General features: G+C 35.0%; 1 protein-coding gene across 1 annotated transcript in view; it reads right to left on the bottom strand.

Moving 5' to 3' along the window:
* The window catches only part of LOC141492676 (receptor-type tyrosine-protein phosphatase N2), a 144847-nt gene that overhangs the window by 88594 nt on the left and 35101 nt on the right, over positions 1–21152 (bottom strand). Inside the window, exon 2 of the mRNA XM_074193253.1 lies at positions 11393–11540. Coding sequence (XP_074049354.1) covers positions 11393–11540 — 148 coding nt within the window. The remainder of the gene's footprint in view (positions 1–11392; positions 11541–21152) is intronic.

Genomic DNA, 21152 nt, shown 5'->3' with positions numbered 1-21152 from the left:
TCATCTGGTACAATTCTCTTTCTTTTACAGAGGAGGAGGGCCTAGAGAAGATGAAGGCTTACTGTTAGACTGTCAGTTCCATGAAAGAACAGCTTATTTCATTCTTTGAACTTGTATACTCGGAACCTAGTAGAATACCTGGTAAATAATAGGTCCTTAATAAATGCATGCTGATTGATTGACAAAGGTCCCAAGTACTAAATGATAGAACAAGGGTTAAAAAACCATGTCTCCAAGTCCTAACTTTTTCTCCTGAGTAATGCTCCCTCTCCTGAATTCTTGCTTAGCTAAAAACTTTGAATTCAAAAGTGGTAGATCCTAAGGTCTCTGTAATATCTGCTCAATTTTGCTCATGATTTTCAGCATAAGGAGATATTAGAAGGAAATGGCAAACTTCTCCAACATCTTTACCAAGAAAACTCCAAATAAGGTCATGAAGAGCAGGATGTTACTAAACAGTAACAAAAGAAGGAATTTAGTATGCAAATATATATAGAAATAGGGTCTGAGTCTTTGATTTCATTAGTATATGGAATGTTCAGTGAGGAAACTTCCATTACTAGATACCTTCTTTGTGCAGAGGACTAAATGTATATAGTACAAAAAGAGCTTGAACATAGGATTTGATGATCTGAGGCTGACTCCCTATCCATTATACTACAAGATGGAATTTAAAACCCCTTCCTTTTGAGCCTTGGGCCAACTTTGACTCAGTTTAATAGGTAAGGTGTCCAAGAGGTAGACTCCATATTTCTACTTCTGACTGTAAAAAAAGGCAATATGGTCTTAGAAAGGAAACAAGAAGATACCATGTTGTAGGAAGGCCAGTGTTCATAGGACTTTTTAAGGACTTTTTCTGTCTCAGTTTCCTCAGTTGTAAAATGATCTGGGTAAAAGAATATCCTTGAAAAGAATAACAAACCACTCGAGTATCTTTACCAAGAAAACCCCAAATGGAGTCATGAAAAGTTGACATGACTGAAAAACAACTGGACTCAACTAGCTCAAAATCTGTGATGATAGAATTATAATGTTTCAAGGTTCTGAGAGACCTAGGAGGTCATCTAGTCCAAAATATACTTAAAAAGAGATCCCCTCTAAAATATATTTGAAAAGTGCTTATCCAATGGCTAAGAAAAAGCTGTGGATTATGAATGTTTTGGAGAACTATTGCTCTATAAGAATGATTGAACTTTAGAGAAGTGTGGAAAAAATTATGTGAACTGAAGCTGAGTGAAGGGAGCAGAACCAAGAGAACATTGTACAAATTAACAACATTGTGAGTTGACCAACCATCAGTTCAAAGATCTAGGATAACCCTGGGAGACCTGTTATAGACAACACCATCCTCATCCAGAAGAAAACAAAAAACAGAATGGATACTATGTTCACTTTTTAGAAAAACTTCTGATATGTTGTTTCTTCCTATTCCATGGTTTTCTTTCTTTTCCCTTGGTCCTAATTCCTCATATAAAAGATGACTAATATGTAAACATGTTAAACACAAATGTATATGTATAACTTTTGCTAAACTGTTCATTGTTAAGGGGAGAGTGGTAGGAAGGAAGGGTAGTAGAAAAAAGTGTAACATAAATATGCAAGTGGATGAATTTTGAAAAACCTTCATATCATGTAATTGGAAAAATAAAATTAATTAAAATTTTAAAAAAGAGATTTGCCTCTACTCTCTTTGTTTTAAGACTTCTCAAGACAGCCCATCCCACTTTTAGATACCTTAATTATAAGGAAGTTTTTCCTAACAATAAACAAATTAATTTGTAGTAAAATCTACTCACTGGTTCTATTTCTAGTTTCTTGGGCTAGGCAAAATGTAGGACTTTCTTTCCTTTCTTTTTTCCTTCCTTCCTTCCTTTAGAAACCAGATTTGAACCCAGGTACTCCTGACTCCAGGGCTGGTGCTTTATCCACTGTGCCACCTAGCCGCTCTGATATTCTTTGAAATAGTTGAAAACAGCTAGCATTTTCCTTTTTCTTCTTCTTTCCTTCCTTCCTGCTTTTATTACACTAGTTCCAGGTTTTGGTTACTATGTTACGTTGTTGATTCATACAGATCTTTTTTCCTATGAGGTTCTGCCTGGCACTGCCTTTTCCATTTTATATTTGGAAAGTTGATTTTTTGAACCTTTGTGAGATTTTATATTTACAGTTCTTTGTAGAACTTCTTTTTATTCTCTACAATTTCCTCTTGTCAGATACATCTTTATATTTTATACTTTTGAGATACTGCTGAATCATAGTTCTTTCATACAATGCATTCATATCCTCATCTCCATGTCATCTCCATATCCGATAATTTTGCCATTTTTGACTTTATCCAAGTCACAGATACAAATGTCAAACAGTATCAAGTCAAGGACAAATTTCTCAGGTATTCATTTTGATAAATATATAAAAAGGTCTAATTCTTAATTGAACAATCAGTATTTCCTCGAGGAGACAGCAGGTGGTCTTAAGAAGTCAAAATGCTAACAGGCTCTTTGTCTTAACTATGTCAGACCTTACTTATAAAAAGAACATGAAATAGATTCAGAAAGAATGGTTACACCCTCTTTGATATTCCTTTCCTTTGAAAATGGATTGTTCTGGGCTACTCTGTAAATTGTTCTTTTTTTTTGCATATAAAACCCTTTCTATTAACTGACTTTGGGTAGAAGTCCAAGTCTGAATTTCATTCTTGTGTTGTTGTTTCCTATCACTGTAACTTGTTTTTGATAATAATTCAGTTTGTTAATGAAATTTTTTTGCCTTTAAACACAATGAAGGCTTAATTCCAAGTTGAAATCAATCATTAATGACTATTATTCAGGTTCAGTCATTGAACCAATTCTGAATCTAAAATATTGTATAATCATCTAGTCACATAGTGCCATATTTTCTATAAGAATAGTATGAGAGACTGAGCAGATGCTTTGCTAAAATCTAGATAAACTCTATCTCCTTCACTTGCCTAATCTTCTAGTTCCATAACTCTGTCAAGAAAGGCAAAACACTTAAGATGTTATGACCTGGATTCTTGTCAAAGAACTACAATTTTCTATAGGTGTTCATTAAATACCACTTTAATAATATATTCTAGAAGTTTTCTAGGAATTGAAGTCAAGCTCACTGTCCTTATAGGAATATCTCTAATAGAGATTATATCTCTATTCTCCACTTTCTTCCAAAGACAAGCAAAACATTTTCCCCTTTTCCAATTTGTAGCTTTTCCATCTGCCACAATCATCAGTCATTACATCAGCCATTACTTTTATTATCTTAGGATGTACTTCACCTGGGTCAGTGACTTGAGCTCATGAAAAGCAAGGATGTAATCTATCACTCCCTTAATGCTTCTATTGGGTATCAACCTTATTAGCCATATTTAGTAGAGTTTCCCATGAATTGTTTGGAAGATATATGTACTGCTTTAAATTTATTTTAAAATGACTAAATTAAATATTAAAAAATTCCCTTGTCTTTAATATACTTATTCTATGAGTCCTGTAATTTTAGAAAGAAAACAACTCAACTTCTCTTTTGTAAAACAGAGATACTGCTCATAAATGATTCTATATCTAACCCATATACTCAAATGAATCGGTGATGTGTGAATATTTCCTCTAATGATGTGGATCTCGGCCAACAGTCCTGCCCATCCTGTGGGACTCTTCTCTATGACCCTCTGTAAGTCTGCCTTAGGGGAATCTGCCTGATGTACTAGGAATCTTCTCATTTTTTCCTGATACTTAAAATATATCAGAAAAACAAACATTATGCCCACTACTTATTGTTCTCACTTCATAATCCATCAAACTTTTCCCATCATACATTGATAACATCTATTACGCTGGCTCTTACTTGTTTGTAGCTCTTTATTTAGTATGCATTGTAGCCTATTCATACTCAGCATATGCATTTCGTTTCCAAGTTGTCTTCTTATTAGACTGAGAGCTCCTTGAGAGTGGGGTCATCTTTTGCCTTTCTTCATATCCCAGAGCTTAGTACAATGTGTGGAACATATTTCCTTAATAAGTGCTTGCTGATGGACCCTTTATTCATATGGTTTTCCTGTGTACACTTTTAGACCAAACTCTTTTGAGTCATTGCAGTTTTTCTAAGCAGGTTTCATCAAAAGGGTTCAATTTCCAAAAGTGTTAAAAGTATTTCATTAAAATACAGTTTAAACTAGAAAGAATGTCTGTAGCATATACTCCTAAAGGTTAGTGTTAAAGCCAAATTTAAGCTTGGAAAACTTGAAGGAGTTTACTTTCCATGGGAAATCTCTGTTAAATTTGGAATGTATTCAGTTTTCTCCAAGACAGTTACAAACACTTTTGGTGAACATTTATCTCTATTTTTGCTTCATTTGATAATAATGATCATAAAATCCTTGAATAAGGTAATCTCAGATGTTATATCTTTCAAGGAATCTTGAATAAATTTGATGAATGGATGGAAAATATCTTGTTTGAAAGGAGCCCTCAAGAGGTCCTTTTACTTTACTGAATCAAGAGCTTTCTTGTAATCAATCAAAATTGAGCACAGTAGGGAGGTCACATCTCTACATTTTTCAGTCACTTGTGTGAGAATAAAGATGTGGTTTGCTAAACCCACTTATTTCTGACTGATACCCTCATTGAGGATACTCTTTTTTTTTTTTTTGCAAGGCAATAGAGTTAATTGACTTGCCCAAGTGTGTGAGATCACATTTGAACTCAGGTCCTTCTGAATTATTCTCATAGGTGGGAAAGTAGGCATGCAGGGCAATAATTTATAATATTCTCTTGGTTACCCTTTTCTATAATTAATAAAATATGAATCTTATTTTTTTATTAAACGTGATTTTGGTTTCTTTCCTTCCTTTTAGAATCTATTCCTTAACACTGAAAATTGCATGGCTTCTTTTGTATATCTCCTCTTTATATTCTTGGTCCTATTCAACCGCTTTCCCCATCTTTGTTCTCTTCAGTGGCGTCTCTATCTCCTTTATGAGCTCCTCTAAGGTTGTAAATCCAGAGACCAAAAGAGAGAGAGCTTTACTGTCCTTGATGGTGAAAAACACTCATTTTAAAAATCTTTGCTGATCTTTTTTTTTCTCTCTGTATTGTCTGCTTTCATTTTCATACTTAAATGTCTTTGGTATGACTTTGCTTAGTTGAAATTTTCACAAAGTTTTCTTTAAGCTGGTTTGACATTGTGTCACATCTCTGTTTAATTAACACTGCCCTTAATCTTCCATCATTCTTCTCCATTAGATTTTACAAATGAATATATATATATATGTATATATATATATATATATATCTTCTAAATTAGTGTCACCTTTGACCACATCTCCCTGTCTAGCAAATAAGTCAAGTGTTTACTTACAGAGACATCTTGGTGGCACAGAATTTGGAGAAAGGAAGTCTTGAGTTCAAATCCTGACCAAGACACTACTCCATCAAAAATGAATTATTTCCTGTCCATTTAATTTTTAGTGATATTGTTTAGTACTCACATGTCTATAATGCTCTGATTCTTTTCTCAAAAGAACTATTCTAACATAGAAGTATGAGATTTCTGCTTAGCTTATCAATTACTGAGTATATTTTCTCTTCTTTTTCTAGTATTTTTCTAGTATTTTTTCTAGTATTTTTCTAGTATTTTCTATTATTTTCACCTTTGCATTGAAGATACCAGGTATAAAAGTATTGGCTGATTTAATTTGAAGGAAATCTGTAAGTTCTTTGTAGAACTTCTTTTAATTCTCTATAATATATTTTGGTAAATCAGCTTGAAAAACATTTTTATGTTTTTTTCCTCCAAATATTTATTTTTAAAACTGCAGTATGAAGTAATGAAATGTCTCATGAAATAATGTTTCTCATTGCCTGTGGGTAAAAGGGATAAAAACCAACTTCTTCAATTCCAATATTTGTATCTTCAAGGAAAACATGTAAGAAATCCTCCTTTTCAGTCACTTTCTTCTGATTCATTTTGAGAGTATTGAGACCAAAGCAATTTTTTTTCTTCTAGAAGCATGTCCCCTCACTAGGCATTGAACTCAGCGAATCTCCCATTTAGAGAATCGACAGTTAATCTAAAATGAATAGATGGTCTAAAAATTTTGTGACTCCTAGTACCCTCTACCCCCTTTCCTGCTCCTTTGCCAACACCACTGTAGAAGCAGCTAGATGTCACACCGGTCTGAGAACCACTTTATATTTTTCATTGATTCATGGGCAACTATGTCCCAAAAGTTTAACACAGAGTGGACACTGGTGATGATGAGGCTTTCCAACCTTAGGTGCGCTGATCCTCAGGAAGCAGATTCAATCTGCTGTTAGTATGTCTCCAAAGCCTCTTCAGCCTGGTGGAATGTTCAAGAGCTTCTGAGATAAATAACATAGTCATCAAGAACTCAGGGTTAACTCTCCACCTCTGTGTCAACTTTGTGTGTGCTGTATCCAATACACAACAAACATAAGAATATTTAAACCAAATTGGGTTTTCTACTTTTATTGGGTCATGGACCCCTTTGAGATCTGGTTATACCTATGGGATCCCAGTTCAGAGTAATGCTTTTTAAAAACCTAGCATTACAGAGGGATCAAATTGTATTGAAATTCAGTTGCCACAATAGCTTTCATGAACCCCAACTTAGAAATTTCTACCTTAAATTTGGCTTTAACACTAACCTTTGGGAATATATGCTGTAGAAATTCTTTCTAGTTGAAACTGTATTTTAATGAAATACTTTTAATACTTCTGTAAATTGAATCCTTTTGATGAGATCTGGAAGACCCAGCCAGGTCAACACTAAATTCTACTCCATAATGATGATCCAGAATAGATATACATAAGCATATAAATACATGTGTATGTATAAATGTGCATATGTAAATTCATTATTTAAAAACATTACACCTTGCAATTTATACACAATATATTGTTTGCTAAAGATTTTAAAAGAATGTCATATGTTTATTTGCCCTTAGGCAGCCATGGTCAGATTTTTAGCAGTAGAGTGACAGAGTGAAAACAATATTTTAGGAAAACTAATCTGGTAGTAGTATTGAATACAAAATTACAGTCAGAGAAACTAGTTAGGAGGTTTTAGAGTTATCTCTGAGTGAGATAATGAGATCCGAAGGGACCTAAGTGGCACAATAGATAGAGTCTGGAAGACATGAATTCAAATTTAGTCTCAGACACTTACTAGCTGTATGACCTTGGATAAGTTACTTAAACACTGTTTGCCTCAGTTTCTTCATCTGTAAAATGATCTAGAGAAGGAAATGATAAAATATCCCAGGATCTGCACCAAGAGAATCCCAAATGAGGACACAAAGAGTGAGACATGATTAAAATGACTGAATAACCAAAAATGAGATTCTGGGCTAGGGTAGTGCCATGAATGAATAATGGAGTAAAACTGAGAGTTTTCAAGTAAAGAGACAAGAAGGCTTAGAATATTGGCTATAGGAGGTGGTAGGGAGACTCATAGCTGACTTCTCCTTTCTAGCTTGGGAATATGGTATCAGTGGCAGTACATCTAAAAATGTGGAAGCTGAGAACATTGTGTGTACTAATTACAATTATAACTTTTATTAAGTACACCCTTCCTCTTATTTGTATTAAAATCAATGCAAGTTTTCAGTGAAGTATAACCACCTGTAGGGTAAAACTCTTCAACATTTTACAACTTCATTACAGAGCTAGTCCTTTTTGATCCTGAACAATAAAGATGATTATATTCAGACAAATTGTAGTGGGGACTCAAGAAAAGGAGGATATAATTATCCCTACAGGAATTTGGCTAAGTCACCAAAGTCTGAATAGCACCATTCACCTGGTATGCTGTTGCAATATCAAAGGCTATAAACTTAGGCAATGAGACTTTTGTGGAAATTTGTAGGAAAGTAGAGATGAGAATGGGTGATACATGGTAGACCAACATGATCATGATTTCATCTATAAAACCCTTAATCTGGGTTTATATGACAAAAATAGTAAGCCAGTTCTTCCTAATCCTTTTTTTCTATAACTTCTGATAGACTCAGAACCTTGTCTCACTTTTCCAAACAACCTAGCATGTTAATTTGTGGAGCAGTGATGTCAAACCTATAAAAACCACATGTAACATCTATCTGGGTTCTATCTTATTTTTATTTATTTTGTTGACTATTTTCCAATTACATTTTTTAAGGTTTTTGCAAGGCAAATGGGGTTATGTGGCTTGCCCAAGGCCACACGACTAGGTAATTATTAAGTGTCTGAGACCAGATTTGAACCCAGGTACTCCTGACTCCAAGGCTGGTGCTTTATCCATTATGGCACCTAGCTGCCCCTCCAATTACATTTTAATCTGGTTCTGGCTGCATTTGGGACTGTTGAGGGCTATAAATTGATTACATGGCATATTTGACATCTGTGATGTACTCTTAAGATTCCTTTCTCTTTTTGTATGGTTAGAGCTCCTTTCCTTTATATAGACTAAGATTCTTGAATACAAAAATTTTATCCTATTCTTCTTTCTATCCTCCTCAATGCCCGAGATTCATACAAAATAGGTGCTTAATAAATATTTGATGATTGATTGGCTTTACATGATTTCAATCAAAAGAACTACTGATGATGGATGAGGAGATCAAAGCAATCCACAGTCATATAAAAAATTGTTCTAAATCATTAATTATTAGAGAAATGCAAATTAAAGCTTCTCTGAGGTACCACCTCACACCTCTCAGACTGGCCAATATGACCAGAAAGGACAATGATTAATGTTGGAAGGGATGTGGGAAATCTGGGACACTATTACACTGTTGGTGGAGCTGTGAACTCATCCAACCTTTCTGGAGAGAAATTTAGATCTACACCCAAAGGGCAACAAAAATGCGCATACCCCTAGATCTGGCAATACCACTACTGGGGTCTATACCCTGAAGAGATGATGGAAAAGGGTAAAAACATCACTTCTACAAAAATATAGCAGCCCTGTTTGTGGTGGAAAAGAATTGGAAATCAAATATATGTCCTTCAATTGAGGAATGGCTTAGCAAACTGTGGAATATGTATGTCATGGAACACTATTGTTCTACTAGAAACCAGGAGGGTTGGGGTGGCTAGGTGGTATAGTGGATAAAGCACCGGCCCTGGAGTCAGGAGTACCTGGGTTCAAATCCCATCTCAGACACTTAATAATTACCTAGCTGTGTGGTCTTGAGCAAGCCACTTAACCCTGTTTGCCTTGCAAAAAACAAAAACAAAAAACCCCTAAAAACCAGGAGGGATGGGAATTCAGGGAAGCCTGAAGGGATTTGCATGAACTGATGCTGAGTGAGATGAGCAGAACCAGAAAAAAAAAAAAAAAACCACTGTACATCCTAACAGCAACATGGGGGCGATGATCGACCTTGAAGGACTCACTTATTCCATCAGTGCAACAATCGGGAACAATTTTGGGATGTCTGCAATGGAGAATACTATCTGTATCCAGATGAAGAACCGTGGAGTTTGAACAAAGTTCAAGGACTATTCACTTTAATTTAGTAAAAAAACAAAAACAAAAAACAAATATCTTATTGTCTGATCTTGTTATCTCTTATACTTTATGTTTCTGCCTTAAGGATATGATTTCTCTCTTATCACACTCAATTTGGATCAATGTACAACATGGAAACAATGTAAAGACTGACAAATTACTTTCTATGGGGGTGGGGTGGGGGAGGGAAGTAAGATGGGGAAAATTGTAAAATTCAAAATAAATAAAATCTTTAATTTAAAAAAATAAAAACTCTACGATGATAGTAGATAACACTTTACAGTTTACAAAGAATTTGACACTAATGATTCTCTCTGATAGCAAGATTGTTTTATTTTAGGTACTGCTATAAAATAGAAATTAGAATTATAGGAATGTAAAGGACTTTCCTGCAAGAGGACCTTAGATACCACCCATTGTAATGGGTGAGGAAACTAGCCTCACAGAAGTTGTTACTTTTCGAAGGCCACAGTAAGTGATGCAGGTAGAATTTGAATTTGTGTTTTCTGAATAAATTATCAGTGCTTTTGACAACACATTTTGCTATCTCTCCTCATGAGGAAAAGCACAATTATGGAAAGCTTCAAAAAAGCCAGGTTGTAAAATTTGACCTTTATTTTGTAGGTAGTATTTTGGAGAGTAGTGTCAGTAGTACCTAATAATGTTATATAATTTAGGGACTTAGATGTGAGTCTGGAAATGAGCAATTAATCCCATTTTACAGAAGAGAAAATGGACTCAGATATAACATGCCTTGTATTTTTCAGAGTTATTTTACAAAGCCCTCCAACTTCTTATAGGGGAGGAACTTTCTAAAAAACCAAGATATGCTATCATAAATGGACTGATTCTGAAGAAAAAAGTTATTATACTCATTTTTGCTATTTGGGATTTGAATTCACAGAGTCTATCATTCCCTCCCAGTTGCTACCCTTTAAAACAAAATGAAGTAGCTTTTTTGAGGCATAAATGCTGATCACCTTCAGGCTTATAGTTCATTGTAAGCTTAACTGTTAAGGACAGCCAGCATCTAAGGTACTAGAAAATACCAAGTACTGTTTCCCAGAAAGCCTATGGGGACTCCTTCACTGGACTTCAATATCTAGTGAATGGCCCCCTAATTACAAACTGCTGGTGTTTTTATATTGGATGGGCATGGGATTGGCCCTACAAAAGCTGAACCAGAGCTACCGCTACTGAATGACCATTATTATTGCTTCTTCACATGAAACTGCAATGAGTATTGATTCACATGCTGCATTCAGATTCTGTGTAGCAGAACCACACTTTTCACAAATAAAACAGAAGTTGACAAAACGAGTATTCTACTACATTTCATGAATTTGTGAATACTGCTTTGCTTTAGGCTGTTAAAACTGTAATTATACAATTCTTTCTTTCTGTCTATCTGTCTGCCTGTCTATCTTTTCCCTCTAATACTGTGGTCTGTTTTCTTGCAATGCAGAAAACTGAAAGAAACCAGAGCATTTATAATTTCAATATACTGATAATTCATAATAATAATAATAATAACAGTAGCATTTACACAACACTTTAAAGTCTGCAAAGTGTTTTACATATGCTATCTCTTCTTATCCTCACAACAACCCTGGGAAGGAGGTGTTATTGCTATCTCCCTATTTTACGGGGGGGGGGGGACTGATGCAAAGAAGAGAGGCTAAGTGACTTGCCCAGGATAACACAGCTGAGACAGAATTCAAACTCACATCTTTATGACTCCAGATTGAGCATTCCATGCACTTTAACACCCCACTGCCTACTGCAGCACCTAGCCTTATTACTGTCCTTGCCCAATTAAGGTTACATAAAAAATAACATCAATAACTCATGTGAAAATATACATACATGTCAGCACAGTAGGAGAACGATTCTTCTGCACATTCTCTTCCTTCTGGGCTACCAGAGATGTGTTTGGCTCAGCCTGGTAAGCACAGAGAGCTTCCCATTCTTTTTCCAGTCGGTTCTTATTCTTCAAATGATCCTCCATGTAGGACTAAAATGAAAAGATACAGCAATCAGGAAGCATCTCTCTATTCAGGTTGGTTTGACTTTGCAGGGATAGTAGGGATAAACAGTATTGACATATTAGAGGCAAAGCTCCTAACTCATTTAGCTGTCTGAATGACATATATTGCCTCACTCAAGGTCCACTATGAAAATCACAGATGCTAAGCCAAGTGTATGAAACTGCTAAATTTTCCATCCTTCTTTCATTCAAAGAAGCAGGAAACAAGGACCTACAAGAAGGATAAGATGGTTCAGCTGGTAGGGGCAAAGGAAAAGGAGAGAATTACAAAAGGAATACAGACTGAGGTCTTTTTTTCTGTTAGGATTTTATTCTATAGACAAGTCATACACACATGAAGAAGTTAATTGTATAAGGCAGTATATGATTAAGTGCTAAATGAGTGGCATAGATAATAAGGGTTACAATAGTTCAGAGAAAGAGGAGATTAATGTGGGCTTAAATGGTCAGGGAAGGTCTCACTGAATTCCCTAAGGCAGGATTTGAGCTGGGTTTTGAAAGCTGGATAAGATTTGGATAGCTAGTAAGTAAGAAGGATCATAGGATCAGAAGAGCATAGATTCAGAACCAAAAAGGTCTTTCAGGTCACCTGGTTCATCCCCTCATTTTATAGGTGACAAAAGTGGGGTCAGATGAGCCCCTATCCTGGGCAAGGATGACACAGGCATTAAGTAACATATTTGGGATTTGAACCCAGGTCCTTTGCTTATGAATTATTTGCTTATGAATTATTTTTCTATACTACTCTATCAGAAATAAGATTGGAATGAACTAGTGAAGGAGCACAATCAGATTAAAAACTGACTGGACAAAATGAAAACTTATGCTCAAAGAACTCTGAGCACCAGGTTGTAAAATTTGACTTTTATCTATGGACTATACTTGATAGAATAATAGTCTGTCTATGGTGACTGATAATTTAATATTGTTCGGTCATTTTTTCAGTTGTGTTTGACTTTTTGTGACTTCATTTGGGATTTTCTTGGCAAAGACACTGGGGTGGTTTGCCATTTCCTTCTTCAGTTCATTTTTACCAGTGAGGAGACTGACCAAACAGGGTTAAGTGATTGGTCCAGGGTCACACAACTAGTGTCTGAAGTCAGATTTTAATTTATTTCTTCCTAATGCCAGATTCAACCTTCTATTCTCTATGGCACCTACCTGCTCTTGATAAAGTAATATAAAACAGCGTTAGAGAGGCAGATAGATGTTGCAGTGGTCTTAAGAGTCAGAAAGATCTTCAGAATTCAAATCCTACTTCAGATATTTACCATCTGCAGGATCTGGAATAATTTTATTAACCTTTGCTTCACTTTCTTCTTTTGTAAAATGTGGATACTGGAAGTGATGGGGGGATTAATGAGTCCCCCTAACATTCTGGTCTACTCTGTTTCTGATGAGGTTCCAACTTTCTGACTAGAATTTTCTCGCTAAAATCCTTACTAAAACTTGGAATCCTAGTTATGACTTGATTGCAGGCTCTACTGCCCCTACCCCTGCCCTGGTTGCCCTTTATCAGTGCTCTTTGCTTCTGTCCTGCTTAGGGCTATCCTTGTCCTTTACTTTTTACATGAATTTCCCCATTCGCCTAAAGGGACTTAATTACTTAGTATTAGCACCTGGGGTCTTCCTTGACATCCAAAATCCTTCCTTAACAAGCAGGTTTATAACTTAATTATGAGTTCTGTCCTTTCAAGCTGTCCTTGTGGACATACATTCCTGGGTTAATTTCTGACATCCGGAGACATTTTACAAAGACCTAATTATTTAACAGAGATCATAATTTTCTCTCTTTACTTCCTTTAGCTCCTCACTATATAAATGAGCATATGTCAGATTTCTCTTTGCTACAGTACCTCTCACCTTAGCCTATTGTGCCATCAGAGTACCCAACAAAATGCCTACTTGCCTGGGAGAAAGCCTGAGACTTGTACAGAACCCCAAGATTTCTTGGTGTGAACCCCATCAGCAATATCTTTCAGGATCACTATGAAAATAAACTTAGATAAGATTTTTAAATTATTCTACAAACTTTGAAACAATATATGTATATGTGTATGTGTGTATGTCTATAGAATACATTTATATACTTATATACATATATACACATACCTCTAAATTCATGTACAAAGCTCCTACTTAAAAAAATAGCAACTTACCCTTTATTGTCAACTAAAACTATCTGCATGTGTCTGTATGTGTGTATGTATTTAAGTAATTGCTTAAAAGTCCTAGGAGCCAGAGACAAAGAGCAGCATTTCAGTTAAACACATTTCTTGTAATAAACCCCCAAAGGGCAAGAAAAGCCACTATATAGCATCTTTATAGCTCTTTTTCAAGAGAACTACAAATTGTCTAATATCTATTTCCTTATAAGCAATTCCGCAGAAATTTTCTCTCAACAATTAAATTCATAAGAATGATTTTGTTTTTTTAAGAATCCTTTATCTTATCAGGTCAGGTATGACAAAACATCTCACAGACAGCAGAGACCACTGTATCCTTTATACAAAACTCTGGCATAGGTTTCAGGCCTTGAAGTCAATCATCACAAAAAGATTTTACCACATAGTTCAGTCTACAAGGTTCACAAATTGTGAGACTGTTTACTTTTCCAAAGGAAGAATTTGTTCGTTAATATAAAAAGAACTGTGCTTACTGTTCCTTAATTTACCATATCAGCTTTTCCTAATTATCCTGCTGGCCCTACAATCATTCCTCAGAAATGTATTAAGGAATTTACACAGACAGAGGTAAAATGAACCCAGCTATTCTGCCCTGTAAGAAAGTCTTGGGATTAGGCAGGTGTTAACTGCCCAATGACTACTCCGATGAAAACAAGTCATCGTATATCTTAATTAATATTCTAGGTAGCTTTGACCATTCTCCTCATGGGGCTTCCCCTTTCTGTTTGCACAGAAGTCACCTTTCTTTTAATTGGACATTTTCCTAAATCTATTGGGCTTGAGACATTGAAGATAGTTGTGCAAAATGTTTAACAGTTTGAAGCATTAAAAAAAAAAGAAAACCAAATATTGTGACCCTCAGCTGTTCCCCTTAATTTTTCTAGTTTCATGACTCCAGAAGTAAATATTCATATATAGGGAAAAGGAACTAAAAGACCTTGGAACATTCTGCCATCAACAAAGACTACTGTGCCTACAAGCGCAATCCACTTTTCTCTCATCGATCTGTTCAGTAGGGAAACAACCGTTCTTTTAAGGAAAAACATTTCAAAGTACAAAACATGGCTGCATCATTGGACCCAAAGGAAATGTTATTCTTCTTGGGACAAATGCCCTATTACTAGGAAATTTTTTTGTTTGTATAGTTTGCAATACATTAGCACAATAAAACGAGAATTCATGGACTCCTTCTCCCCAAAGGTATTTATTCCAATCAGTTATAGAAACTATGATCTTGTCTATTAATAGTTTTGAAAAATGTAATCCAATGCCTGGAAATCTTTTAGGGACCAGGTGGAGGGATTTGCTGCATTCATCTTCCAAATATTTAGTAGGCATTTACATGTCCCAAAATAGAACTCATTCTTTGCCTCCTCACAAAAAAAAGACCCAAATTCTTCCCCCTTCCGAACATCTCTGTCATGATCCTTCCAGTTACCCTAGCTCACAACCTTAGGGTCATTCTCAATTTCTCACTCTCCCCACATATTCAACCAGTTGTCAGATCTTGTCATTTCTTTTTCCCACAAACTCCCTCAAGGCCCCACTTTCTTCATTCTTTCCTACTTCAGGTCCATCTCCTCTCAGCTTTGGACTATAGTAAGAGCCTTGTGAATTGTTCTTTTAGCCTCAAATCTCTCCCTTTGCTAATTCAAAACTTCACATAGTTGTTGAAGTGATTTTCCTAAAGTGAAGCGTTTGACCACATCACCTTCCTCATGCAAGAAACTCTATTGACTCCCTAATACTTTTAGGACAAGACTTTTTGTATCATGAACTCTTGAATGGTGTTTGTTGTTCAGTAGTGTCTGACCCTTCATTACCCCATGGAGCATAGCACCCTAATACAGTCCAAAATGTCCATTTTCTTGGCAAAGATACTAGAAAGGTTTTTCTTTTCCTTCTCCAGTGGATTAAGGTTTAAGTGGCTTGTCTAGAATCACAAAGCTAGTAAGTGTCTGAGGCTGGATTTGAATTCAGATCTTTCCGACTCTAGGCCTGGCACTCTATCCTCTGAACCACCTAGCAACTTCCTTTTACTGTCTAATGTAGCCTATAGATCTCTCTCTCTCTCTCTCTCTCTCTCTCTCTCAGATAATATTTTTAAATGCATCAAATAAAATACATAGTATTACAAAGGAAACCAAGGTATTGAAATAGAATTATCCAACTATTTTATCAACAAGTTCACAGACCTCAGGTTAGGAACCCTTTCCTCTAGGTTCAAATATATTCTCTATATTTAGCATTTAGAGTTTTACATGAACTGATATCTTTCCAGTCTTCTGAGATATTTATTACTGCATTCCATTCTCTTCTTCCATGCTCACTAAATCAGATCCTTCATCTTTCATCTCTGTGACTTCATATACAGAATATCTCTATCTTTGAGAATCCCTGGTTTATTTCAAAACTCAGTTAAAACATACTTTCTGCAGGAAATCTTTTCCAATAACCCCATCTGCTCATGCTTTCTTCCCTAAGAACATCTTTTCCTCTTTATGTATGTCTCATGAATCTCTTCAGTTCAAATGGAGACTCCATGAGGGAAAGAATATTTTGACTTTTTCTTTAAATCACTAATGTTTAGTACAGTGTTGGGAGCACACTAAACTCTTAACAAAGGTTTGTTGATTGAATAATATTTCTATAGCTTATCCAAAGTCTTAGAATTTCTTCCTCTTTATTGGAGAATTTGCTACATATTTGCACCTTTTCTATGTAACTGAACTATCTAGACAATTTCTTGGCACCATGACAGGACTTATAAAAAGTTTTTGAAGAGAAGATGATGAACCTCAGATGAGTTCTTGATATTTAAATTATCTATATTTGGAAGCTCTCTTGGGAGAAGGCTTGATTTATAATTTGTAAAATATTTTCCAAAGCCCCCAACATATTGCAGGTAAATGCAAGGAAATAAACATTTTTAAGCACTTACTATGTTCTAGAACCTGAGATAGTATTTCTAGATATTATTTCACTGGATGCCCACAACAGCCCTGGGACATAGGTGTAGGTACTCAACAGAATGACTGACTCCCAGATGAAATACAAACTTATTTGCCTGGAATTCTAGACTTTTTTCCAATCTAATTTTTCCTTATTTTCTCATCTTGAGCATTCCAGGAGTCCCAATTGTACTGTTTATATTTTATTTATCTTCAAGTTTTTGTTTACATTGTCCTTGGAATTACTTTTTTCTCTTTTACCTATTATAGTCCAACACATTCTTTAAAGCCAATTCAAAGTCTTGTTTTTCTATTAAAGTATTTCTTATTGTAGCTGTATGCCACATGTCTTTTTACTTTACAATTTTCTATTACATCTATGTACTGTGTATTATTACACTTATTTGTTTTTATGCTGCAATTCTTATCTAGGCCATAAACTCTGTGAAGATATATCTACTGTCTTTTCTAATATTTATATATTTTCCAGAGCCTAGCAGTGGTATGTATAGAATAGATTTTAATAAATGTTTATTGAATTAATTAATCAATTAATCAATTTTAGGATGCACATGAGTAAGAGGTAACTAAATATGGAATCATTTTCTTAGATTTTTCTAATTCAACCCTTCCATCTTATGCTTCTGAATTATAACATTCAAATCCTTAATAGGTCTGTGCCAGTTGTTATCAAATGAAAAAGGTGAAAGAACCTGAGCAGTGTGAAAAAGCTTCATTCTTTTCAATCCCTGAATTCTATCATCTCATTTCAAATACAGATTCTATTTGCTTTCCAGAAGCTTATCTGTTTTGAAATAAAAGAAAAAAAATTATTAAGTACTAACAGTGTGCTTAACATTGAACATAGAAATGGAAAAAACAAGAAAGTCCTGATCTCAAGAAATCTAGGGAGTCAACATATAAAATAGCTGATGTTTGGAATGGATATATAGAGCCAGAAGTCTTAAGGGGGCAGGAGGCAGAAGAATGGCAAGCCCTAGAAGACTTCAGAATGCAATGACAGGCAGATAGTGAGACCTGGAGATTCTCCATGTAATTGAAAGAATTAGAATTGTGGACTCCTATCTCATTTACACCAAATGGTATAACAGTCATGTCATTTCTTCCATAAGGTCTGTATGGCTTAGGGATTGGGGCAAGAGGTAAAGGTTAAGGCAAGGGAGAAGGGGGCAGATTCCAAAAACCTGCAATGGTTTATCATTAGAAACTTAAATCATTCTCTGAAAACTTAGTTTAGAGGGTGATGTAAATGTGAATTATCATTATTATTTGACAAGAATATATGTAATAAGAAACAGCACATGATTCTTTATCAACTACTCATTTTTACATCATAGATGTCCCAATATGGGAAATGTTTTTGTGTAATCTAACATTTAAGTTTTATGAAAATACTAACTTCTCTAGTCTTAATTGTACTAGAGGAACTCACTAGTTACTATCTTCAGTTTCACTGGATTTTGCTAGTTATTATTTTCAGTTTCTGTTAGCACACCATCTTGTAAGTGAAGCCAGAACTGTTCATAGCAAAACGTCTTTTTTATTTTTTTGGTCAGAACTCTTCTTTGGAAAAATCACTTCCTTTGCCAAATCCATCATGAATGAATACATTCCGTTCAAAATGACACGAGCAATTCTAAAATGATGAACCATGGCAGGTTTAATCTAATCTCAAATATAGTCTGTGAAAGGGGTATTGGATATTATCTTAATTCCTATAAGTGGCAGTCATTTAAATTTCCACATTTATCTTAACTATGTGAAGTGAAATTATCCTACAAGTATACTTGAATTTACAAATATGTTGCAAGAAAGACAAACCAGAATTTAATAAGCAAATGGCTTGGAGTATGGACAGGGGCATCGAGGGAGGATGGATTTCAATATTATTTTCTTCACTAAGAATTAAATAACCTAAAAATATAATTTATTATATTAAAATCCAGATAAAATTTTCATTCTCTCAGCATGTATTGCACCAGCAGGTTTGTTGCTTATCCTCTTTGCTCCTGTCAGTTTGATCTGCTCCATATTTGTTGATTAGCATTTTTATGAAATGTCACTTATTATATTAAAATGATTTAATTTTCTCCATATGTATTTTTCAAGGCCCTTACTGTTTCATGGTTTTTGGATTAAGGTATTTTGCACCCCAAAGGATGGGAGTTCCTCAAGACCAGAGAGGGCATTTTTCATGTGGTCTATTTAGCACATGGGTTATGGGGAGAATTTAATACAAGTAAAAGATATTAACAGTGATAACTGCAATATATATTTCCCTAAACATACTGAGACTACTTAGTTTTAATGGATTCCTACTTTTAAAGTCCTTGGGAGATAAGGTGAAGTTAATTTAGGAGATTTGGAGAGCCAAATTTATTACATACTCACCTTTTGGAACACCAGAAAATTAATATAACTTAACAAAAAATTTCCAAGTGCTCCCTCTCCATACACTCTATGGTATTTTTCTTATCAACAATTAAATACCTTCCTTTTGGCATAACCTCATAACTATAACATGATAATTCTATTAATTAATAAGAGCATGAGTATACAAGCAAATACAGTTTTATGTTGGTGGTAATTAGCATTTATTCCATAAATAGTCTGGACAATCTAGAAAAAATTGTAGAAATAAAAATAAATAGGGGAGAGGTAAAAAAAGTTATAAGCTCTCAGATACTACAGGTTCTTTTTGAGCTTCCCAACTGACTTAGTAGGGAGATATAGCTATCCCTTTTTTCCATACATTAAATTAAAAAGCTGGGGGTTGGGGCAGAGGCAGTGGAGAGTAGACTTCTAGAGATAAGACTTGTGGGATAGGGGTGGTCAGAGACATCAATTTGTTGTGAAATTATTTTGAGAAAGGGATGATTCATGCCTAAGTTGGATCATTATCTTCATGAGAATTAAGGGTAAAGGTGTATTCCAGAAGAGACCTCTCTAGCCTAGGTGAGGGAATAGAGAAATATTATATGATGGAAGATCATGTATAGACAATGGACTCAAGATTTTTATTAGGGAAAATCCTACCTCCCCAGACCCAAAATACTGGAGTCCTTGGGACTAAAGTCCCATTCTGTTCATGATAGTTACATCTTTGTTTATAGGATGTGAGATACAATATAATTCATGACATTTGACTTCCATGCACATTCCATAAAAAAACCTCAAAGAACCTGCAAATCTCAAAGAACAGGCAACCTAGAAGATGATCCCATAACTGTGGATTTATGTCATGTGCCTTTGCCATAAGACTCCATGCTGCTTAATCAAGAAAGGCACAATGGTGCTAGAAATAACAACTGGCAATTATATAGTGCTTGGAAATTTTTCAAATGTCACAAATAAATTTAAACCTCACAAAAGTAAGGTAGGGATTATTTTTCCCATTTTAGAGTTAAGGAAACTATTTTCCCTCAGAGAAGGAAAATAATTTTTCTATGGTTAGCCTGTGTTAGAGGTCAGAATAGGAATTAAACCTTTCTAATTCTGAAGTCCATTCACAAAGCCAAAATGTCTCTCAAAAATAGTGGAGACTAGAAGAATGATGCTATTTCCTCATTTAAAAAATGTGAAGAGTAGGCTGGCTAGGTGGCAGAGTGGATAGAGCATTGGCCCTGTATTCAGGTGGACCTGAGTTCAAATACGACCTCAGACACTTAATAATTACCTAGCTGTGTGACCCTGGGCAAGTCACTTAACCCCATTGCCTTGCAAAAAGAAAACAAAAACAAAAAACGTGAAGAGTGAGAAGGGATGTTATATTTTCCAATCAAGACCTTTCATTACTCTTTCATTAAAGTTCCTTTGAATCTTTGAAGTCCAACTCAATCCCTGTGTCCTCTGTGAAACATTTCCATATTGGATTGTCTAATCTCTCATTATTCTATAATAATTATTGATTTTATCATTCATTTAACATCTGGCCTGGGCAACCTTATATTGCAACTTTTCTTTTTATCGATCATGTTCTTTCTCCATTATAGATTATATATGTATATAGATATAAAAATATATAGACATATCTATATAGATGTATATAGAAATATTTTATATATACCTGCATATAGATTTATTTACATAAACAGCCGTCCATCCATCTATCTATCTGTCTGTCTTCTCATCAGAAAAATGACTGCTTTTTATATCTGTGTATCCCTAAAGGTAGGGTAGCATAGTAGACAGAGAACTAGTTTTCATGGTAGGAAGTTTTGCATAAGCCATACTGATTGTGTGACCTCAGACATATTACTTTATCTTGCTCAAGACAACTGTTCTCTAATCCCCTCAGTTCCAGAGAAGATGCTGATCTGCACCAAAAGGAGTTGCCTCACCTTAGAATGTCCCAATTCCCTACCCTGATATATTCCCAGCAAGTTAAAAAGTATCTTGCATAGACACTATACCAGATTCCT

The sequence above is a fragment of the Macrotis lagotis genome, chromosome 7 (assembly GCF_037893015.1).
Source record: "Macrotis lagotis isolate mMagLag1 chromosome 7, bilby.v1.9.chrom.fasta, whole genome shotgun sequence".
NCBI lineage: Eukaryota > Metazoa > Chordata > Mammalia > Peramelemorphia > Peramelidae > Macrotis > Macrotis lagotis.
Note: the sequence above shows the minus strand (reverse complement) of the source record. Positions and strands in the feature narration are given on the sequence as shown.